Below are 25,275 nucleotides of genomic sequence, written 5' to 3' on the forward strand. Positions count from 1 at the left end.
TCCCCACCCTCCAGAACATTTACAACAAGCGTTGCAAGGGCAAGGCTAAGAGAATCATTAAAGACTCCAGTCACCCGAACAACTGCCTCTTTGAACTGCTGCGGTCAGGCAAGCGATACCGGAGTCTCAAGGCGAGCACAGAAAGACTCAGAAGAAGCTTCTATCCCCAGGCCATCAGGCTGCTAAACGAACAATGAATGAACACTACACAACAACAACCACCAAACGCACATAGCACACACACCCACACGCACACACTCACTTTAAACAAACACACTGTAGCACCCACTCCACACACTTTATAGCACACACCCACTTTAAACAAACACACTGTAGCACCCACTCCCCACACTTTATATTTATGGATGAAGGATTGCACTACAACTCGTACACCTTACTGTAAATTGTACCTAAAATTGTACCTCATCCCATTTCTGCTTTGCACTAGATAGTACTGTACATTAGTACACTGCATAGTATTGTGTATTGTATATTATATGGTAACTCAGAACATTGTACATATGTCTATACCGAACACTGTGACCTAATTTTTCTTCTTCTAAATTCATGCTATATTATGTTATTATGTTATTTGATACTATCTTGTCTAGCACAGTCTCTGGAGCGTAACAGTAAGAAGCATTTTGTATGAAAGTATTCTGTACTTCTGTATGACAACTATTAAAGAACTTGAACTTGAACTTGAAGTTGAACTTCAGTTTGAACAGGCTGACTCTAGAGGCATGTGGCAGGGCCTCAGAACAATGACAGACTACAAAGGCACCCCCCTCAAACTGAACAGTGACATCTCCTTAGCAAATGATCTCAATTCCTTCTATGCGAGGTTTGAGGCTGTGAATAACAACACCAGCCTACAAACCACGGCAATGGGGGGGGGGGGGTCTGCTGATGGAGACTCAGTGTTCAGGGTAACAGAGCATGAGGTGAGACGGATCTTTAAAAAAGTGAATATCAGGAAGGCAGCAGGACCGGACGGCATCCCCGGCCGCGTCCTAAAAGTCTGTGCCGACCAACTGGCCCCGGTATTCACTGACATCTTCAACCTGTCCTTGGAACAGGCTGTCATCCCCACCTGTCTGAAGAAGTCCACCATCATCCCTGTACCCAAAAAATCTACGCCCGCTTGCCTCAACGACTACCGCCCTGTAGCCCTCACCTCCATAGCCATGAAGTGCTTTGAGAAGCTAGTGAAGGGCTACATCTGTTCCTCCCTCCCCATCAACCTGGACCCTCTGCAATTTGCATATCGCCCCAACAGGTCCACGGAGGACGCCATAGCCCATGTGCTGCACACAGCAGCATCACACCTGGACAAGAGGCAGGGGAACTATGTGAGAATGCTGTTCATCGACTACAGCTCAGCATTCAATACCATAGTCCCCTCCAAACTCATAGCCAAGCTCAGGGACCTGGGCTTGAACTATGACCTCTGCCAGTGGGTCTTGGACTTCCTGACGGGCAGACCCCAGGTGGTAAGAGCCGGCAACTGCACCTCCTCATCCATCACGCTCAACATAGGGGCCCCCCAGGGCTGTGTTCTGAGCCCCCTCCTCTACTCCCTGTACACACATGACTGCGTAGCACAGCGGAACAACAACACCATCATCAAATTGGCTGATGACACAGTAGTGGTGGGCCTGATCTCTGCCAACGACGAAAGGGCCTACCTGGAAGAGGTAGAGAACCTGTCACAGTGGTGTCAGGAGAACTGCCTCTCCCTGAACGTCAGCAAAACAAAAGAGATGATTGTGGACTTCAGGAGGTCGGGGGTCAAGGACTACAGCCCCCTCAGCATCGACGGGGCACCGGTTGAGAGAGTGAACAGTTTCAAGTACCTCAGAGCCCACATATCCGAGGACTTGACATGGACCACACACATTGACAGTGTTGTGAAGAAGGCACGACAACGCCTCTACTTCCTCAGGCGCCTAAGGAAGTTCCAAGTCAGTCAGAAGATCCTTAGGAACTTCTACTCATGTACAATAGAGAGCATCCTGACCGGCAACATCACCTCCTGGTTTGGGAATAGCACTGCACAAGACCGTAGCAGACTACAAAGAGTGACACGTTCAGCCGAACGCACAATTGGAGGGGGGCTTCCCACCCTCCAGAACATTTACAACAAGCGGTGCAAGGGGAAGGCTAAGAGAATTATTAAGGACTCGAGCCACCCGAACAACTGCCTCTTTGAACTGCTGCGGTCAGGCAAGCGATACCGGAGTCTTAAGGCGAGCACAGAAAGACTCAGAAGAAGCTTCTATCCCCAGGCCATCAGGCTGCTAAACGAACAATAAACACTATGCAACAACCATCAAATGCACACAGCACACACACCCACACGCACACACTCACTCAAACAAACAACACACTGCAGCACCCACTCTCCACACTTTAGATCACACAAACACACTTTACACTTTATATTTATTGATAAAGGATTTGCACTACAACTCGTACACCTACTGTGAATTGTACCTAAATTGCACCTCGTCCCATTTCTGCCTTGCACTATATAGTATTGTATATTAGTACACTGCACAGTATTGTATATTGTATGGTAACTACGTCTATTCTGCATCGAACATTGTACATATGTCTAAACTGAACACTGTGACCTCATTTTTTTACTTCTAATTTTACTATGTTATTTTATTTCATACTTATCTTGTCTTGCACAGTCTCTGGAGCGTAACAGTAAGAAGCATTTTGTATAAAAGTATTCTGTACTTCTGTATGACAAATATTAAAGAAACTTGAAACTTGAAAGGGTTTTGTGAGAATGTTTTGTTTTGAATAAGGGAAATTATTCTTCTGCAAGGTACTCTCCTGTTTTCTTTTGTGATTTCTATTTTCCAGCCTGGTGGTTGGTCATATCTGTATTCTGCACCCTTGACCGCCCAGAGCCTGGACACTGTGTTGTGAAATCCCGACCATCCAGACAGGGGTTTGCTGGAGACCACCTGTTTACCTATCATCCGTCATCATTCATTGATGTGTGGATTTCGTTCTCCCTCTAGTGACTGTTTTTAGATGATAAAAATAGTTTTTGCTGAGTTTAATGATGATAATATTTTTTGTTGTCTTTATGGAGTGATAATGATTGTGATTAATATTATCAAGAGGAGGGAACTGTCGTGGAATATATTATCATGTCATTATGGATCTGTGTTGTTTTATCATGTTATACAGCTTGAGTTTCAATATGACCAGATTGACTGGTTAATGTGTGTATGTCTCTTTAAGATCACTCTGACATTCTACCAGTCATAACAAAGTTGCTGTTGATCCCAGTTACTGAGAAACCATTTTGTTTGCCTTCGTCATCATATCTGCTGTATGTTCTGCCATATAGGCCATAGAGCCATAACCCAAGGTTATGGGAACTGTTAGACGGAGCTGTTTTCCTTCCAGGCTATAGCCATAACATAGTCGTATTATTAATTTCTCTAACCAGCCATTTTGTTTTCTTCTACGTCATGTCATGTATTTAATTGTATGTCTGACCAAGGCTCAAGGTCAGTCCTCGGCCAGACGCTAGTGGGTTAACATATCTGTCTCTGGCTGTTGACTGCCCTTTCAACGTGGCCACGGTGAAATAAACTTTCTTATTATTGTTAATAAACCTTTCTATTATTATTAATAATGACTCAGAATGATTTGTAAACGGCTCATCGTTTAATCCTTAGATATTTCCCATTACAGTGGCGAAGACCAAGGAACTGGTTGTGGAGCTGGGGAGGAGGAGGAGTGCACCTGTGACCCCAATTTCCATCAGGGGAGTTGATGTGGACATGGTTGAGGTGTACAAATACCTCGGTGTGCACATCGACAACAAACTGAACGTGTCAAAACATGCAGAAGCACTGTACAAGAAGGGCCAGAGCCGACTCTACTTCCTCAGAAGGCTGAGATCCTTCAATGTCTGTACAAGGATGTTGAGGATGTTCTATGAGTCGGTGGTGGCGGGCGCCTTCTTGTACGCTGTGACCTGCTGGGGCAGCGGACTGAGAGCAGTGGACACAACCAGGCTGGATAAGCTGGTCAGGAAAGCCAGCAGCGTGGTTGGGGTGGAGCTGGACTCTCTAGCGAGGGTGGCGGAGAGGAGGAGCCTCGCTAAGCTCCAGGCCATCAGGGAAAACCCCACCCACCCACTATACACAGACTTGGCTGACAGGAGGAGCATGTTCAGTGCTAGGCTCACACTACCCAAATGCAGCACTGAACGGCACAGGAAGTCCTTCATTCCAACAGCCATCAGACTATATAATGCATCACTGTGCCTCACTGCATCACTGAGCACAGAGCGGCAGCTCATTAGTGGCAGGAGGACGCGACTAGCGGCCTCCAGGCTCCACAACAGGGGGCAGCGACGGCTGCCAGACATAGATCTAGGTCTTATTGGAACCCAAGGAGGACAATACACTATCTAAAGCATACTGCACCTTGTGACACTGTGAATACTGGAATATATATTTCATATTTCATTTAGTTAGATTTATATTATAATTATATTGACCAAATTGTTTACCCCATGCTCAGTATATTCTTACTGTATTTATTTCTGTATATTTTATTTCATTTCATTTTATCCTATTTTATTCTACTCTACTCTTATCCTAGGCAACTTGATTTGTGCTATCATTCTAAATTGTGACCTGTCCTGTCTAAATGTTTAAATGTTGAGCGATTTGCAGTGTCTAATTTCCCACGGGATAATAAAAGTATTTCTATTCTATTCTATTCTATATATATATGCTATATCTGCTTTCTGTAGAATTTGGATCATTGCAGACATGCATAACTGTTTAGTGACGTAATGGGGTTTTCCCAAAAGAAAGTAATCTGTTACTTCTCCAGTAAATGTAACGACTAGAAAGGGAGGAGTTCATCCTTACTGAGTGTGTTATGTGTTATATGTTGATTGGATGGTAGAAATGACATCACTGTATTTAGACCAATAAGTAAGAGGTCTTGATATGATGCCGGACCGGTATATAAGTGACTGCTCCAGTCTCGTCGAGTCAGATTTTCAGTTTTTCTAGAGCCAGGCAATGTCGAGCGTTGTATTGGGGCATGGCCTGGCAATTTTTCAGAGTGGAGTCCCCATGACAAGACTCTGTTTTTTTAGATGATCTAAATCTTTCAAATGATAGAGGCAAAGAGAGTTTTTTGCTATGCTATGCTAACAGAGAGATGTTTTGTTTTATACTTACTTTTACTGAATTGGACATTTCCAATGCAGTCTCTTTGTAACTTACTTTTTCTAATTAAAACAACTATTGTTTAAATACTTATTGAATTCGTGGACTGCTTTCTATCGCAATGTGCCACGATGCTGGCCTCGCCCTGCTCTCATCTGAGGTAAAACGGTATAGCTATATTCTGGAAGCCATGGAGATTGAATCAATTTCTGGTTACTGCTTTTCAGCTAAAGTTATATAAAGGATATTATATATACTATTGACAGTAGTAAGGCTTAGTTTCACTGTTTGTTGTTTGCAAGCGCCGGTAGCCACTGTGTTCGACGGGCTCCATTGGGTTTGTGGGAAACTGAGAGTCTCGCCACTGCAGGGCCGGACGATCGGTGGCCACGGATTGATGGACCTGTCGAACTGATAAGGGGTCATGAGGCTTGCAAATGATTGTTAGTGTTAGTACGCTAATATTACACTATTAGCAGTAGTAATACTTATTAAAAGAGTAGTAATATCATCAGGCTTACAAATTATTAGCATTACCGGCCTTTCCTAAAATGATGATAATAATGATGATAATGATAATGATAAAAATATAATTATTATTATAGGCAAAAGAGTTCTCCCAGACATACATTCGGTTTATTACAAACAAAGAAGAGGTTAACAACTCTTCTATGCTTATATTTCATATCAACTGGATATAACTAACTAGTGACTATGAAGTAAGCGTGATAGAAATAGTAATTGAGCACCTCGCTGGGGGATATCGGGCGGCCACAGGGTTATATCTCGAGTAAGTGACCTGAGATAGATAGAGACAACCCATCGGCATTCAACAGTTATATATATATATTTAGGAGACCAGATAATCAAACCTCTGGTTCTGTCTATATCTATAAACAGTATGTCATATATATACTCTATATCAGCGGTTCTCAAACTACGGGTCGTGACCCAAAGTGGGGTCGTGGGTAGGTGACAGTGGGGTCACGCATTGGCAAGTAAAAAGAATTATATATATTTTTTTTTTATGTTCTGGCAACATATTTTTGCTAAATATGCCTCGTTTTATAAATGTGTATTGATAACATAGTGCTGTAATAAAATTTTCTAATAAATATGCATGATCAAGTTCAACAACGTGTGCTTTTATTTTGATATTCCTTAATTCCACGTTGAAATTACGCAATACATTAACACTTTCAGTGCCGGCCATTAACATGGTAAAACGTGGTTGAATGCCGGCACCCACTTCAATGATAGCGTTGTGAACGCATAATCTCTGTCTTAAATTATGGCTATGTGTCTAATCTGCCCGTCATTTATCAATGACTTGTTTGCAGTCAACATTGTCGAAACGGATTGTTTTTTAATCGCTTCATTTCCGTTTTATAGCATTTTGAAAAGCCCTCGTTTTCAAGGAAAATATAAAGATTCCTTGATAATCTGCATTTACTGGAATATTCTGGAATACACAAAAACGTTGTCATTTTTCGGCCTATTTATGAATCGTTTTCAAATAAACGCTAGATTATCAATAGTATATGTGTACTTATGCACGCTATAGAAGCGGGCTGAAATATCGATTCTCTCATTTCCTGATCAGCGAGCACACACACACACACACACACACACACACACACACACACACACACACACACACACATATGGGACACGCTGTTATCTCTGTGAAAAAAGCTCTGATTATCCCAAGACTGGTAAAATAGATTCCTTACCTCAGATCAGATGTTATCCAAAAAGATTATTCCAATTCCTGATCGCCATTCCAAATATCGATCGTGTTTATTGATTCAGCGTTGGGTGCTGGGTGCTGTTCTGATGGTCGGCGATCACAATGGATTCTTCAGTTGACTTGACGGAAAAGTAAAATGAGGAAACTGCCCCCCCCCCCCCCCTTCATCAGTCTAATCTAATGGGGTGCAGTACCACAGGGAGAGACGATAGGGGGCGGTATCTTCCCAATTGAGCTCAGAGAGACTCTGCAACACTAGCGTGAGGCTCGATTGATGAAATATGAATTCAAATCGCCAATAAAAAAAAATACGACAAACAAACGCTATATAGCGTTGCCGGCACTCAACTGGCGGCATGAACTAACGACAAAACGCGTTGCTGGCACTCAAAGTGTTAAGTGTGGGGTCGCCAAAAGAAATCCTAAATTAAATGGGGTCGTGGTATGAAAAGGTTTGAGAACCCCTGCTCTATATATACTCATAGACGACCTTAAATACAATATAATATAATATAAAAAAGTACAAAACACAAGATAGTCCAGTGATAAGAGTCCAGTGATATTGGCACTAGAGACTCATATCACTGGACTCTTATCACTGGACTATCTTGTGTTTTGTACGTTTTGTATTTGTATTTATATTTTATAGTGTATCTATCTATAGTGTATATAAATACTGGACTGTATAGGACTGTGAAGCTATGTATCCCCCACCCTGTATCCCCCCCCCCCCCCCCCCATGTTGCTTTGACACCCGAATTGGATTAATAAAGGATCAGCTTATCTTATCTTAAAGGAACACTCCAACATTTTGGGAAATTAGCTTATTTAACATCTTCCCTGGAGTTAGACAAGAAGATACATACCTTTTTTGTCTCTCTGCATGCATTAGGCTTAGGAAACGCCTGGACCGTTAGCCTAGCTTAGCTTCATCACTGGAAGTGGGTCATACATTTACCCGAGTTCCCAACAATAATGTATTTATTTTTCATGCTCTGTCATTTAAGTTTCTTTATTATTTGTCATACAGAAATACAGAATACTTTGCATGAAATGTTTCTTTCTGTTTCGTTCCTGAGAGTGTGCTAGATAATAATAAGATAGTATAAATAAGTATAATAAGTAAAAAATAGAAAGTCAAGAAGTCAAGTAAACACAAGTGTAAACAACAATTGTTCAGTATACCTCTATATACAGTATGTACATCTGGTACAAAAATGGTGAGGTATAGCTTAGCTTGTGGTGCCACCGATGTGGTGTTTCGCTCCTGAGAGTGTGCTAGATAATAAGTACTTACAGCAGGATCCGACAGAAGTCTCCCAGAGTCTCCTAGTCACACAAGTCTCCCAGAGTCTCCTAGTCACACAAGTCTCCCAGTCACACAAGTCTCCCAGTGACACAAGTCTCCCAGTCACACAAGTCTCCCAGTCACACGAGTCTCCCAGTGACACAAGTCTCCAGTCACACGAGTCTCCTAGACACACAAGTCTCCCAGTCACACAAGTCACACGAGTCTCCCAGTCACACAAGTCACACGAGTCTCCCAGTCACACAAGTCTCCCAGTCACACAAGTCAGACAAGTCTCCCAGTCACACAAATCACATGAGTCTCCCAGTCACACAAGTCTCCCAGACACACAAGTCTACCAGTCACTTGTGTGACTGGGAGACTTGTGTGACTGGGAGACTTGTGTAACTGGGAGACTCGTGTGACTTGTGTGACTGGGACACGCGTGTGACTGGGAGACTTGTGTGACTGGGAGACTTGTGTGACTGGGAGACTCGTGTGACTTGTGTGACTGGGACACTCGTGTGACTGGGAGACTTGTGTGACTGGGAGACTTGTGTGACTGGGAGACTTGTGTGACTGGGAGACTCGTGTGACTGGAGACTTGTGTGACTGGGAGACTCGTGTGACTGGGAGACTTGTGTGACTGGGAGACTTGTGTGACTTGTGTGTCTGGGAGACTTGTGTGACTGGGAGACTTGTGTGACTGGGAGACTTGTGTGTCTGGGAGACTTGTGTGACTAGGAGACTTGTGTGACTGGGAGACTTGTGTGTCTGGGAGACTTGTGTGTCTGGGAGACTTGTGTGACTGGGAGACTTGTGTGACTGGGAGACTTGTGTGACTAGGAGACTCTGGGAGACTTGTGCGACTAGGAGACTCTGGGAGACTTCTGGTGGATCCTGCTGGACGTCACTCACTTCACCATAATTGATAAATGACAGAGCATGAAAAGAAAAATATATTATTGTTGGGAACTCGGGTAAATGTATGACCCACTTCCAGTGATGAAGCTAAGCTAGGCTAACGGTCCAGGCGTTCCCTAAGCCTAATGCATGCAGAGAGACAAAAAAGGTATGTATCTTCTTGTCTAACTCCAGGGAAGATGTTAAATAAGGCTAATTTCCCAAAATGTTGGAGTGTTCCTTTAAGGTTCAGGGGGCCCATTTCAAGATCAAATACGGGGCCTGTATCTTATATTAACAACCCCCCCCCCCTCTCATGTACATTTACAGGAGAATGTAAAGCAGGCCTTGCGCATAAACTGAAACATCCCTCTCTGACACACAAATTCACTCTCTCTGACTTAAATGTGTAACTGCTCTCAGGAAATTCACAAGAGACATTTTCGGCTTACTTTGCAACCCTAAAATATTACAGCATAAACATGTCATATGCCGAATGAAACAGCAAATTCTGAGGTTTCTGAAGATATGATGCGTTATATTCTACCTCACCCAGAATCACAATAGGAAGCCAATGAAAATATAATGTTTTTGGCAAATTTCCACATAAGACCTTTCTAAATCACTTGAACAGGCTGTTTCCAACCAACTGATTATCTCTTACAGAATGACCTCCTACTAGACCATAATCAGTCAGGCTTCAGGACTGGTCACTCCACAGAGATGGCCCTCATAGCGGTCACAGAGGCTCTTCACTTTGCAAAAGCGAAGGGCCTCTCCTCTGTCCTGATTCTCCTGGACCTGTCTGCAGCCTTCGACACAGTCAACCATCAGATCCTCCTCACATCCCTTGCAGGAATGGGAGTGGCTGGCTCTGCACTTGCATGGCTGACATCCTACCTTGACGACCGCTCCTACCAAGTATCATGGAGCGGGACCCTGTCTGCCCCACGCCCCCTTCGGATGGGTGTCCCCCAGGGCTCTGCCTGGCTTGGACCCCTCCTCTTCTCCTTCTACACCAAATCTCTGGGTAACATTATCACGTCTCATGCCTTCTCGTATCATTGCTATGCCGATGATACTCAACTCGTCCTCTCCTTCCCTCCCTCAGATATCCATGTCTCTGAGCGGATCTCGGCCTGTCTGTCAGACATCTACGCCTGGATGACGACCAATCACCTCAAACTGAACCTAAGCTAAACATAATTGCTTCACCTGCCGGCCAAATCCTCCCCCCTGACCGATCTTTCTATCACAGTGGGGAATGTAGCTGCGTCCCCGACCGCCAATGAAGAACGTTATTACAAAAACGTGTTTACCACCAACCTGTGGTGGTTGCTAGATCCTTAAGTCGTTGGGATTCTCCTGAGATGTTAAAGCAACAATGATCTAAGCTTACATACAGACTTCAAAGGCAAGAACCACCAAGAGGGGCTGACCTCAACCATGTGACATACTACAGGCTGCTGCTGTTAGGTTTGATCTGTTTTCAGGCAAGCTCCTTCAGTCTTTCGTATTCCCCATTCAGCTGCAGGATATTTCCTAATTTCCCTACATTTAATATCATGCGTAGTATGAATGACTTAAAACTGAGAGGTAATGACTATTTCTGGGCCTCGATGTTATTTGGTGTGATGTTTATCCCTGTGTTTTGTCCTAAAGTTGTAGTTTATTTAACACACGCCACCTAATAAATTAATAAGTTAACTGTCTATCCCTTTAGTTGCCCCCCCCCCCCCCCCCCCCCCCCAAAGAGCCGTGGCGATCCTAATTCAGTGCGGATGACGTCTTGCCATGTCTGATGTATACGACTAAACCGAAGAACGGACGCCGAAGAAGTGATCTGCCAGAACATATCCGGTACCTACACCGGCTTTCGCTAGACTAGAGCAAGGAGAGAGTGTTCGACCCGCCAGACAGCGCTGGTCTCCTGGAGAGAAAGAGAGAGCGACAGTCGGGCATGAAAGATGGAGCTCTCTGCGACCGGAGATCGCATTTTCGCCGCGGAAGCCATACTCAAGCGTCGCGTCCGCAAGGTGAGCGAGACCAGCCGCGCCGCGTGTTTTGACGGCGACATGCAGCATACGTTATCGAGGGTCTCCACGGCGACATGCAGACGTTATTACCGAGGGGTCTCCTCCACGGCACGGTTCCCAATGCATTATGCCCGGGATCCGCTTATACAGAGTGCTGCGGAGGCCTTGTGGCTCGGTGTGCGCTTTCAATTCATACTATTGTCATGACGCGTCTCGCTGTACAGTAGGGCGCGATGCCACACATCCCATTGGCCGCGATTGTCATTTAATGATAATTAGATTACAATCCCCTGTGTGTTTGTGTTTAGACCAAGATGCCTGTGATCGAATACAATGATTATACGGCTGGTGTAGTTATAGCTAAAAGGCTAACAAGCTAGGCTATCAGTCGTGGCTCGTATATTAGGACTGACAAGAGCAATAAAAATAGCGACACAAAGAAGTGGCTATAACGAGACAACAGCCCAAGCGGCGGTGGGATTGAGGGGCCTCTGGTGCCTGCAAGCTACTTTTGGCTCAAGCTATAATAACGCGAATGTCGCACTAAATATTTTTGCACTTTTCCACTCGGAAATGGGCGAAGGAGGCACCCGCATCACGACTTTCTTCTCCCTGAAGCATTGCTGGCTAGCGCCAGATTGTGAAAGATGGCTAGCTCATCACTGTTACTCTTTCCCATGTTTTCTTAGTTAACCTTCTCGAGCCTCAACTTCATGTCAAGAGTTGCCATTCTTCTCTTAAACCAATTTAGCTCTAGCTAAATAACGTTATTACCATATTAGGGCAACGGTGTTTTACCATAATAGTAATACTCTGTTCAACAGAGAAATAACACCATTGGTAATTTTGCCCAAGAAGTTATAGGAGCTGTCAAAAGTAAAAGCAAATAGGCTAATTGTCATGTATTGTTTTGGTGTGTATGTATGCAAAATAGGCCTATATATATATAAAGGTCTGGATGCATTTAGTAATTATGTTTCTCATAATGCAGTGGAGTAAAAATCAGAAGTTTCCTAGATTAGTTTCATAATTGATCAAGCGATTTGGCTGTCTAAATCTGATTCATATTCCAGCTTGCATACAAAAAATTGCCTTTTTGGTAATGTCTTGTTTGCTTTTTTTTCGTCTGCAGACTCGCATTGAATACCTGGTGAAATGGAAAGGATGGGCACTGAAGTAAGTGCTGCTTATTCAAACTCCATGTTGCAACCCACCCTCATCTTCACTTTTTGAGGCTACATTCACACTAAAAGCCTTAGTGCTCAATTCTAATTTATTGCTCAGATCAGATATTTTTAGTTTGGCTATTCACATTCTTTTTAAAATGTGGCCAATATCAAATTCTAGTGTGAACTGGTCGCGCTCCTGAACTGACCCGCATGCGCGAATGAACATTTAAGAAGATGGACTTAAAAAAGATTGTCAATCTAGAGTGACGTAAAAGTCGCATTAAAGTCTCATTAACTGTTCAGACTGAGGTTGCATTAGAAATAAATCTGTTGATTTTATCAACAGTGGCCCACATATGAAAGTGGCCCAAATCAGAATAGAAAATAATATCAGATTTTGTGTGATTTGTGCTATAAATATATATCTATTAAAAAAATATCTAATTTGGGCCACTTTCATCTTCAGTCTGAACCTTATTTGTTTTTATGTTAAAGATATTCCCAGGCTTTGGGGTCTATGTTTTGGACTGTTTTGGACTCTGACTAAACACCCATGCCAGTGAAGCATTGCTTTCTAAGAGTTTTTTTTTACAGGACCCTAGGTCTTTGCTCCACAATGGTGGAATGAACTTCCCACCACAGTTAGGACAGCCGGATCTTTAGCTGTCGACTAAAAACACACGTCTTCAATCAATATCTGAAATGAAAAAAATAATTATATATATATATAAAAATACTAACCTTCTTACTGTCCTATACTACCATGCACTCCTACTATACTAATATGTCTTTATTTGCACTCAATACTGCAGCACCCAAGTTTCAGCACTGTTGGATCATTGTTACTCAGCTGATAGAGTTGTGCCCTTCCTGCTGATTTGTCGTACAGAACTTGTATGTCGCTTAGGATACAAGCTTTCAGCTAAATGACAAAATGTAAATGTTTTATTTTGTTCAGGCACAGTACCTGGGAGCCAGAGGAGAACATTCTTGATGACAGGCTGATCATGGGTTTTGAGCAGAAGTAAGTACATCTTATCAATTCTAATGAAGTCAAGCTTATTGGGTATTTTCAGTTTCATACTTAACCTCTTAAGCCCTAGCCATATTTTCAGAAAAGTTGCCTAAAAATACATACCTAAGTAAATGGAAGATTGCTCCACTTCTACAAGGCCATTTGCATGTGCTTGGTATCTAGGTATAGCGGCACGGTGGTGTAGTGGTTAACACTGTCGCCTCACAGCAAGAAGGTCCAGGGTTCGATTCCCGCTTGGCGACCAGGTTTCATGATGCCAGTTACCCCAGGTGGGGTATCTCCCAGGCCTTTCTGTGTGGAGTTTGCATGTTCTCCCCGTGCTCGCAAGATAAGATAAAGATAAACCCAATGGAAAAACAGAACAACAGATCGCTAACGCTGTGGCGACGGCGTCCTTGACCCAACTGTGAAGAAAACCCCCACTGGTCGGCTGCAATGTGGACGAAGCCTTGCATCACGTGTCCCCTCCGGTACGCCTGTAGCTGTTCCGCAACCGTTGCTATTTCCGGGGTAGGCCTGATTGGCCCCGACAGGCACGTGACCCGCCGCGGCCACGCCCCGCGGCAGCCCCAGCGGCAAGCGCGCTACTGCTGGAGTTCGCTTCGCCTTTCACATCGCTGCCGTTGGCGAAAGCAGGATGAGAGGCGAGAGCGTAGATTTAGCTGTGTATCATTTAATCATTTAACATTTGAAAGGCATACATTGTTGTCATAGAATAACGTTAGTAAGCACTGCTTATATGCTTATTATGTCTGCGGGGTACAGTAAACGTTTCTCCCGGTACATTCTGAAGAGCACACCGCTGTATGTTGGAGAACCAGCGGTCTTCCGAAGTTCCGCTCCTCCTCACTCGAGTGCTGTTCTCGGCATAAGCCCCAATAAGACCGTCACCAGAGCTCAGCGATGCCGCTCGCGTGACCATATTCTCCCCGCTATTTTATTTCATACAACAATGTATGCCTTTCAAATGTTAAATGATAAATGATTGCATGAGTGCCGACTGCGGCGCGACGCTGTACATATGTCTCCATACTATTTTATTTCATACAACAATGTATGCCTTTCAAATGTTAAATGATAAATGATTGCATGACTGCCGACTGCGGCGCGACGCTGTACATATGTCTCTATACTATTTTATTTCATACAACAATGTATGCCTTTCAAATGTTAAATGATAAATGATTGCATGACTGCTGACTGCGGCGCGATTATTATGACTGATGACTGCGATGTGAAAGGCGCCGCGAACTCCTTCCTAATGCTGCGGGCGGCGTTGAAGGCGGAAAGCGCCTGTGAACCACAGCAGCCTCGTTGCCGCGTCCTGAGGCTGCCGCGGGGCGTGGCCGCGGCGGGTCATGTGCCTGTCGGGGCCAATCAGGCCTACCCCGGAAATAGCAACGGTTGCGGAACAGCTACAGGCCTCCGGTACACGAGGAGGCAGCCGGCGCATCTTTTCACCTGCACAGCGCGATCTCTCAGTGGCGAGGAGTAACGCGTGGGAGGCTCACGCTGCCCCCGATACTTCCTGATTCTGCTGTACAGGCGCACCAACCGACCTGTAGGAGTCGAACATTCGTGCTCAGCCTTACCATGGGGGGAAGGACGACGGGATGGGTCAAGTGCAGAGACTCAATCGCATTAGGCGATGGCGACACAAGACAAATTGCACGTGTGTGTTCCTGTGTGTGTGTGTGCCGCCCATCACATGTGTGTGTTGTTTGTTTGCATGCCAAATAAAGACTTCCTAAGTCCTGCATTATTATTATTATTATTATTATTATTATTATTATTATTATTATTATTATTATTATTATTATTATTATTATTATTATTATTATTATTATTTATTATTATTATTATTATTATTATTATTAGGGACATCTATGAATCTCAGGGAATGTATTCCCAGTGTCAGAAATATTGTGTCTGTTACTAGGCTTGAGTAAATTGTAATGAACCAAAGGAGGACATTTTCTTTATTATTATTTTTCTTTTCATATTTGACAGTGAATAACACAGACGTGAATAAATTATTTACAAGGGGTTTTGTAGATACAGTACTGAATTTGAAGTCAAGCTTATTGGGTATTTCAGTTTAATACTTAACCCTTTACGTGCTTGTTCTGGCTAAATTCCATGGATCTTGCTTTCATTACTCAATCCATTTCATTTAGTTGTTTCTGTTTTCTTTTTACCGATTGTTACAAAACCCTGTCTCTGCTCTGTAGTGCTTTTTCGTCTCCTGCCAAACCACTTGAAAGTGGCGCACTGCTCACTGAGGTTTACAGGAAACGAAAAGGGGTCGCATCAAGACGGCGTGTCTGGCTCTGTTCAAACTCAACAGCTTCAAACACAAATCTGTCCCAACTGTTTCTACTCTCATACGCCCACTCTTTCTGATTGGTGTCTCCCGGTTCCCTCGCTCTCCGTCTCGTTCCCATCTCGTTTGTCGCTGCCTCCCTCCTGAGTGGTTCTTACCCTGACTATTAGACCCCCTCCTGCGGTTTCACAATAATTACTGAAAATGTTTGAGGTGTATTTGTGTTTATTATCAAGACTTAAACATTTATTTAAGTTGGAAGGAAAAGCAGACTTGATCCTAAATGCTCTGTGTTTCAATCGCAGTCTTGAGGGCCGTGGCCAAGACGTTAAGAACTCGGTCTCTCAATGTTCCAATCGCACCTCAAGACTTGTCTCTTCTCCACTGGCTTCTCATAGCCCCGCCCCGCTCTCCATCCATCCTTGTGTGTTTGTGTTACTCCTGTCTGTTGTTTGTCTCACTGCCTCCGCCCCTTAGTGTACGTGCCGCCGATATATTTTCGGCGGGGGTGCGAGCATTCACAGTTCCACAGTCGAAACATTGGGCACAACAAATGGATCGATCAGATCTTGATATAATGACCTCCTTGTCGTCATCGTAATTAAATTTACCCATCTCAAGCCCTGCCCTCTTTTCTTGACCGTTGCTTGTCCAAGGGAAGCAATAGTTGTGATTGGAGGATCAAGTCTGTGTTCGGGTGTTTTAATGTGGGGACGGAGCCAGGGGAGGAAACGATGGAGAGTGTCCCGTCCTTCTCTTTTGTAGTAAAAGTTCACCTGCTAGGGCTGTGCAATAAATGACCATATATTATATTCATGGGACTATAGAAAAATGTCATTGTTTCTACCGCTATTGTTGTATAAAAGCTGCATAACTGCCATACGGCAGTATTTTACATCATTCAGACCCTGCTTTACAGCAGTATTTTACATCATTCAGACCCTGCTTTACGGCAGTATTTTACATCATTCAGAACCTGTCTTACGGCAGTATTTTACATCATTAGACACTGCCTTACGGCAGTATTTTACATCATTCAGAACCTGTCTTACGGCAGTATTTTACATCATTCAGACCCTGCCTTACGGCAGTATTTTACATCATTCAGACCCTGCCTTACGGCAGTATTTTGCATCATTCAGACCCTGATTTACGGCAGTATTTTATAAATAATTGAATAAGAACTTTTGAGAAAGTGCCTTTCATTTGTATTGGTTCACAGGATTATCAAAAAGCAGTCATGAGGCATGTTATTTTGTAAAGACAATCTTCATCTAATTTACAGAAAAGGTACTATATCGTGATGTATATCGTTATTGAAATATGAAATTACCTATATCGTGATAGAAGTTTGTGTCCATATCGCGCAGCCCTACTGCAACAGTGCTTGTGGTGCCACACCGGACAAGGACAGGACAAGGACTCCAGTCGTGCTCCATCAATTGTTTAGGGAAATCTATTTTCGGAACACATCTTAAAGCGCATGGCTGCAGGAATAACGAGATATTGTGCGGAGTCAACAATTTTAAAGCGCTTTGGATAAAAGCTGCTATATAAATGCAACCATTTAGTTTACCATTTAAAGCCCCTCCTTATACTGAACACCTTCGTAAATCACTCTTCAGCAAAAACTCCTCGCTTGGAATCTTTCCGGCGCATTCTCCAGACGAGTACGAGGCCCTGGTTATGGATTCTCACTCATCTTGGTTGTTTTGCAGGGAACGGGAGCGGGAAATTCACGGGCCAAAGAAGCGAGGGCCGAAACCCAAGAACCTTGCCACAAAGGTATTTTTTCTATCCAAAAATATACCATCCGTTGGATCTAATGTTTTGTATTGCCTTAATGTTTTGTATTGCAAGTTTTCTTTAGCTACTAATGCCTCCTTTTCAACACATCACTGACTTATACACATCTGTAAATTGGCCATCGTTACACTCAATTCATTGGCTTACACTCATTTACAAAACCCTCATTGGTCTGACCCCTCCTTTTTTCATACACCTGTTAAAATTGTCATCTACTCCCTATAACACCAGAGCTGCTCACCATATCTCTATAACACCAGAGCTGCTCACCATATCTCTATAACACCAGAGCTGCTCACCATAAATATCTATAACACCAGAGCTGCTCACCATGTCTCTATAACACCAGAGCTGCTCACCATAAATATCTCTATAACACCAGAGCTGCTCACCATGTCTCTATAACACCAGAGCTGCTCACCATAAATATCTCTATAACACCAGAGCTGCTCACCATATCTCTATAACACCGGAGCTGCTCACCATAAATATCTCTATAACACCAGAGCTGCTCACCATGTCTCTATAACACCAGAGCTGCTCACCATGTCTCTATAACACCAGAGCTGCTCACCATCTCTTGCTAGATGTTCCCTGGGTTAAGAGTTGTTTACACACACCCGCAACAGTCACCCAGCCTTTTAACTATAATGTATGTGTCTGTTCTGCTTCATGTATTACATACGTTCTCATTTTAATTGGTGGTTTGTTTGTTGGACGTGTGTTTTATTCCCCTGTATCGTCTGTCTCTTTTCTATTTTGTTTTATAAAAAAAATTGTCCCCTTTCCCTGTTACCTTTCGAGAGGCCCTTTTGTCCTCTTGCCTTAATTTAATTTATTCTTAATTGACCTGCCTGGTTAAATAAAGGTTGAATAAATTAAATTAAATGTAAAAACAAATAAAAGAAATGAGCACAGAAATGATATCCTTTGTTTTAATTAGTTCATTCCTTATATATGACTGGGTATGAAGTAAAAAAAAAAGTAAAAAAATAGAGAGCAAGCATGTATTTTTTTTGAATACTTTTGACCATTCGACCTTGTCTTTCATGTCTTCTCCATCTTCTTTTCAGACTCGTGGTCCTAAAGGAGTGACCACCGCTCGGTCCTCAAACCAGCGCCAAAGTGCCCCGCGCGCCTCCTCGGCCAACGCCCCCTCACGATCTACCCCTTCTTCCTCCCCCCACCCCGCTGCCTCTTCCTCGTCTGTGGCCCCCTCTCCGAAGCTCAACTCCCTGGCCGCCACCCACAAGCTGAAGAAAGACATTCGGCGCTGCCACCGCATGTCCCGGCGCCCCCTGCCGCGCTCCGACCCCACGGCGCCGCCGTTCACCAGCCCGGGTGGCTTTCCCTCCCGCCCGCACGTGTCTCCTTTCTCCGAGACCGTCCGGATCCTCAACCGCCGCGTCAAGCCCCGGGAGGTCAAGAGGGGTCGCATCATCCTCAACCTGAAGGTCATCGACAAGGCAGGGAGGCAGACCGGTGGCAGGAACAGTCAGGCCGGACGGCAGAACATCCCCTCCCGCAATCGCATCATCGGGAAGAAGCAGGGAGAGGCTCCTTACAAGCCTTTCCAGCCCCCTCTGAAGATGCTGGGCTTCCCCATGTACGGGAAACCCTTTGGGCTCCAGTGTGGGGCCCCCGGGCCCTTTCAGTCCCCCCCGGGGACGTGTTCTAACCCGGGGGTCAGGGACAGGCACTCCGCTACCTCCAAGTACCAGCCGCCGCCCTTCCCATCCATTTCCGGTGGCGTCTCTCCCACCGCCGCTCAGCGCCGGGCCGCCCAGGCCGCTTTGCGGGCCCAATCCGGCACGGTGACCTCTGCGATAGGATTGCCGCAGCCAAAACCTGGCCAGCCTCAGGCAGAGCCCCAGAATAACCAGAACACCCAGCGGTCTGCTCCCGCCCTGTGCTCCATCCCAAACCCAGCGACGGAATCCCCCTTCCTCCCTCCATCCCCATCTCTCTCCGCCCCCTCCGGGTCTGCGTCCTCCTCCTTCGAGGAGGAGGAGGACGGTCAGGACCGTTTGGTGCCTCCGGAGGCGGGGAGACAGAAACTGCGTCCGAGCCAAGCCAAGCGCCAACCGGCCGCACCAGACGGCACGGCGCCTCCTCCCCCCGCCGTCGTGCCGGGCCACACCGGCTCCGCTCCCGCTGACCCCCAGAGGGTTCCGGCCGAGGGTGACCCTGACTGGTGCCCCGACATGGCCCCCAGCTGCCAGGACGTTGTGGTCACCGACGTCACCACCAACCTCCTCACGGTCACCATCAAAGAGTTCCCCTCACCCTCGTCCTGCCCCGCATCCCCCTCCTCCGCCGCCCCTGAAGGTGGCTCCGCCCCCTGCGCCCCCTCCACCACTGAAGACCCCTCCCTGCCCAAGCCATAGGAAGATCAGATTAGTCATGAAGTCGTTTGATGACACGGAAAATATCGCCGCTTCAACTCCCTTCTTTTTTTTCCAAGTATGTAATGGTTAATGAGATGTAATGTAACTTAAAAGGAACACGGTGACATTTTAGGAAATTAGCTTACCGTCTTCTCCAGAGAGAGACGAGAAGATAGATACCAGTTTCCTCTCTGTGCATTCGGTAGAAAGCTATCTAGCTGCACGTTAGCCTAGCTTAGCACAATGAATGGAAGCGGACAGTGCCGGTTAGCCTTCGGGAGAGGTTTTATTTGGACAATGCCTAGGCTAACCACTTCCATTCATTGTGCTAAGCTAGGCTAACGTGCAGCCAGATAGCTTTCTTACTGAATGCACAGAGAGGAAACTGGTATCTATCTTCTTGTCTCTCTGGAGAAGATGGCAAGCTAATTTACCAAAATGTTGGCGTGTTCTTTTAACACCGCCCAGCTATTGAATAGTATCAAGAGCATATTTTTTTTAAACAGAAGTACATTAATCTGACTGGGGCAATTAATATGCCTGTCTTGTCTCCTTAAATTGCCATATTTGTCCACTTGCACAGCACTGACTCTGTTTTCTTTTAAGTTCTTCGGACATGTTATGTTTAGTTTGTCTGGTGTAATAACATCGGTGTCCCAAACGTGAAACCTCTAGCTGAGGTGCACTGGGGTGGACTATATCAAACAAACTAAATGAAAGAAATAAAATACTATTTTGATACAGGTTCTGCGGTGAAGGCTAATATTGTATGCTTTCAGTTGCTATGCCAACATCCTCCCCCCCCCCCCCCCCCCCCATAATTTCATTGGAAGTCCAGCTTAAGGATAAATGAGGTAATGTGTTTTTTGCACTGGCATAGTTAGACTCTGGAAGATTGCATCGGTACAGCAAGGAAAATGCACATGACTGCAACAACTTATTCTGTCATCGACTTACAGATGTATGTCAAAGCCTTTCATCCTGCTCTCTTTAACGCACATGCATATACAAGAATACGTATTTATATGCACGCACAACCTTGAAAGCTGCAAAATAGAATACAAAAAAAACGACACAATAGGAAACCTAAGTTATTGTTGTCCTCTCGCCATCTTCTTCGCTTGCCTTTTCTTTTCTTTTTTTTCTTCTTTTTTTTCTCACTACGACCCTCTACTCCCTAACGTCCGCCATGACTCTAAACTGGACTGTTTTTAAATGTGATCATTTACTGTGACCTAGACTAGTATAGTATCTTTTTAGACCTTGTGGTGTGTGGCAGATCTGAGCTGTATAATCCCCGTCCCCATGCTCCCTCTCGAGGCCCGTGGAGCCACTCGTTCTTGGGTTGTCGCCGGCAGGTTCTTTTTAGCTAACCATGCTTCATTAGTACGTTTTTTCAAGTACTAGTTTTAATGGAAGTGACCCTCCCTATGTAGCGCGGCTAGGCTACACACAGGGGGCTAGTGTAACTGAAACGGTTAAGCGTTGTTGCCAGATTATTTGGACGTTAACTTTCCTTGTTCTTTTTGCTTGACTTTGCTCTTGACGGGAGAGGTTGAGGGGAAAAGCCTGCAGGGAATGGAAAAACTATGATATTGTCTGAACAATGTGGACACGGCCTAAACCCTTTTTCTGGACCCATCGCCGCATTCAGTGGAGTATTTTATTTTATGTTTTTCTTGAAATCGACTTTAATCGGTTCAAACGGAAACCGCCCCAAAATGTTGGGAAAGTCTTTTGAGTTAATTTAAGCCTTGCTTCATGTGCTTGGGGTCGATATATGAATGGGCGCAAACAAACAAAGTTAGGGGGAACAATTTAGAATTTCATGTGAAACAAACATTGCTTTGGTTCTCATTTTGGTTATGAAATTGACCTTTACTGACCTAATGATCCGGAATGGTTTGGTCCGGCTGTCATGTGGTCTCCGTGGGGTTTTGGTGGTCCAGGTCTGAACCCCGGGAGTGCCGTGTAGAAGCCGGTCCTGGGCCACAGATCCTCCTCTGGTGCTACTCCACCCCTCATGCTGTCCAAGCTACAGCCTTCTAGCCTTCCCTGTTCTCAGACCTGAGTGAGGGGAAAAGACGTTTTAAACCTTTGTTTTCTGCAAGTGTGGCTGCCGTGCTTCATTTATCTTGCACTGAAATCATGAAATCATTCCTCTCTGTGTGCGTTCAGTAGAAAGCTATCTGCCTGCACGTTAGCCTAGCTTAGCACAATGAATGGAAGCGGACACGGTAAGCCTAGGCATTGTCCAACTAACACCTCTCCCGAAGGCTAACCGGTCATGTTTGCTTCCATTCATTGTGCTAAGCTAGGCTAACATGCAGCCAGATAGCTTTCTACTGAACGCACAGAGAGGAAACTGGTATCTATGTTCTTGTCTCTCTCTGGTGAAGACGGTAAGCTAATTTCCCAAAATGTTGGCGTGTTCCTTTAAAGTCTTGGCCGGGCCAGCTTAGCTATTTCAAGTGCACCTCAAAATACTTGGAAAGAAAACCCCATCCTCTGGTGCTACCCCTGGTTCTGAGTGGTCCTCCACCCTGCCCGTTCGTCTCGTGTATATCTGTACGTTACAATATTTAAAATATTCTGCATGTGTTGCCTTTATAGCCGCTCTGTTCAATCCAACTTGCACTTGAGATGGCATTTTCCTCTCGACTCTGCTACCGTTCCACCAAAATCCCTACTCAAATTCCGCAGTAACTTGAAATCGACTGCGCAAAGAAAATAATCCATTGGCACAACCTGTAATATCGTCAGAAATCCTCTTTGAGTTCCATCTGTCATCTTCTTTTGAAGGGTGGTAACTTGGGAACATCGTGTGCACAGACGGTGTATACTTCTTTGTGATTTCTATGGCTACAGACGTCATCTTTAAACTTTTTCTTTTTATGTACTGTAGGTAGTTGTAGTTATTGTCAATGCTGTATCAATACTATCGGCTACATATACTGTATCATTAAAAAAAAGAAAAGAAAAACCTCTCCGTGGTTGATAGGAGAGGCTCCTACAGGTGGTGTCTGTGTAATGATGACGTGTACAAGGCCTGTCCCCGACTAAGGATTTGTCGACTTTAATTGGCCAAAGTTTGCTGATAGTCGACTGGTAGCCTCTCCGGTATGCGTGCCATTAGCGTTAGCCACACTTCTAGGCCTCTTTGCTTTTGGAAAGAATGATAAAAAAATATATATATATATTTTTTGCATTCGACAGAGATTGGCAGTCGACTACGGCTCCTTTCGATTGATTAGTCGACTATTCGCAGCCCTACTGTGTATGGACGTGGTGGTTTGTTACACCACTCCTGTATGTGTACTAGGAGTTTTCTCTCGTGTAAAGGGGTAGCACAACTCAACGTAGTGACCTAACCTTCTTCTGAATAGGGCTCTTTATTATTCTTTTTTTTACCCCCCCCCCCCCCCCCCCCCCCCCCCGCCCATTTTAGATTGTCTTGAGGTGTAATCGCAGAACATAATGAAGGATCCTGTTAATATGTGAGGAAACCTGTTCAATGAAATTAATTGAAAATTGTGTATTTGAAGCCTTTTTTCCTTTGTACTGTATCTTAATACTTATTGTTTTTTTTATGCATAATAATGTTAATGTGATGCATTTTATTTGAATTCCATTGTTGTTTTTAATAATCCAATATGGGTTTGATCGGAAGGGAAACCCTGATTGATGATTTTAAGTGTGTCAAGACTGCAGTTTCGTCTTCTTAATGGTAATATGAATTGTGTAAATTGTATTGATGGTAATGATGAAGATGATGATGACATTGTAATGTATCTGAACTTCTGAAGCATGTTTTGCAAACCCTTATTATTGTACAGGTTTATGTACTATTCAGTGTTGCTTTCTGTGTGTGTGTATTTCTTGTACAAGGCTTTTATTAAAGCTCTTAAAAAGTGATTTGGTTATTTATTTTGTCTTGGGTGTTGTTCCATGCTTTCCAAAACGTTTATGTAGACTTACTTAGTTGTGATATTACAAATGATGTGCCTTCTGTCGAGGAAATTCTATCTTTAAGAATTCAACTGGCAAATTGATGTATGATACACGGCCAACATTTTGTGCCTTGTGTGACGTCTATAAGATGTTCCTTTAATGATCCCCTTGGGGGAAATATTGGCGTCATAGCAGGAGGGGGGAGGGGAGGTACAGGTATTGGCAGGGTATTAGTAGAAAAACATAAATATAGTAAATAATTGCTTCCATCTGAAAATCTTAAAATTAGGTATTTTTGATCGTCAACTGATTTAGTTCCCCTGACCTCCACCAGGTGGCGATGCTGAGCCTTTGGGCTCCAGGAGTACTGAAGATGATTGATTGATTGATTGACATTTTTATTAACAGATTGCAGAATGGGTACAATACAGTACAGCTCAATACACAATTGTTAAGGGGATGCAGACCAGAGAAAGACTTTCATCTTGTTTACATCAGGGTCCCCCATTTTCAATTCATCATAACATATATGACATACAGGTAGACAGTACTGTTACATCTAGACATGTATATGACATACCAGATCTACAAATATACAGTACTGTTTATGAGTTGAAAAAAATAGTAAAAAGAGAGTATATACATTTGAGGGGGAAGGAACTGTACATTGGAGGAGGTTGGGTAGGTGGGTGGGGGGGGGGGTTGGGTAGGTGGGTGGGTAACTACATTGGGGGGAGGGGATTGTACATTTGAGGGGGTTGGGTTTGAATTGCAGTCTCCCGTAGGTGCTCTTTGAGTGGTTTTGAAGGTGGGTAGTGATTCACATTATTCATCGCGAGAGCCTATGGAAGATCCTAAGGGCATATGGAATACCTTCCAAAATGGTCAACATCATTGGAAAATTCTATGAACACTTTGAATGCAGTATCATCCTTGATAACACCTTGACAGAGTCATTTCCCATTAAATCTGGAGTAAGACAAGGCTGCATCCTCTCCCCTATTCTGTTCCTGATTACCATCGACTGGGTTATGCGTCAAACTACATCAGACCGTCCCGTGGAATCCAATGGACCCTCTTCTCCTTTATGGAAGACCTTGACTTTGCAGACGATCTGGCAGTCATGTCATCCACTCGTAGCCACCTCCAGGAGAAGTCTGACCGGCTAAGCAATTATGCAAAGCAAACTGGTCTCTACATCAACCAGAAAAAGACCCAGGTGATGTGCATCAATGCCCCAACAGCACCTCCAATCACCATCGATGGAGAGGCGTTGGAATGTGTAGAAGACTTTATATACCTCGGAAGCCTCATAAGCAGTGAAAGTGGAACGCAAAAAGACATCAAGACGCGTCTCAACAAAGCAAGAGATGCTTTCAGCCAACTTCGCAACATCTGGAAGTC

General features: G+C 44.4%; 1 protein-coding gene across 1 annotated transcript; it reads left to right on the forward strand.

The window, feature by feature from the left end:
* Positions 1–10,979: 10,979 nt before the first annotated feature.
* On the forward strand, positions 10,980–23,835 carry cbx6a (chromobox homolog 6a). Its single transcript, XM_084319261.1, has 5 exons — positions 10,980–11,199; positions 12,332–12,375; positions 13,327–13,392; positions 17,446–17,512; positions 18,607–23,835. Exons 1-5 carry the CDS (start codon positions 11,131–11,133, stop codon positions 19,918–19,920), a joined length of 1,560 nt encoding a protein of 519 aa, XP_084175387.1. The 5' UTR covers positions 10,980–11,130; the 3' UTR covers positions 19,921–23,835.
* Positions 23,836–25,275: the final 1,440 nt, after the last annotated feature.

Source organism: Notolepis coatsorum (genome assembly GCF_963971535.1).
Source record: "Notolepis coatsorum genome assembly, chromosome: 7".
Taxonomy (NCBI): Eukaryota; Metazoa; Chordata; class Actinopteri; order Aulopiformes; family Paralepididae; genus Notolepis; species Notolepis coatsorum.

Bases quoted from the DNA above. Each gene is read 5' to 3' on its own strand.
- cbx6a (XM_084319261.1), top strand. From the start codon at position 11,131: ATGGAGCTCTCTGCGACCGGAGATCGCATTTTCGCCGCGGAAGCCATA. The intron at 11,200-12,331 runs GTGAGCGAGACC...TTTCGTCTGCAG, and splicing joins TCAAGCGTCGCGTCCGCAAG to ACTCGCATTGAATACCTGGT. The intron at 13,393-17,445 runs GTAAGTACATCT...GTTGTTTTGCAG, and splicing joins ATCATGGGTTTTGAGCAGAA to GGAACGGGAGCGGGAAATTC.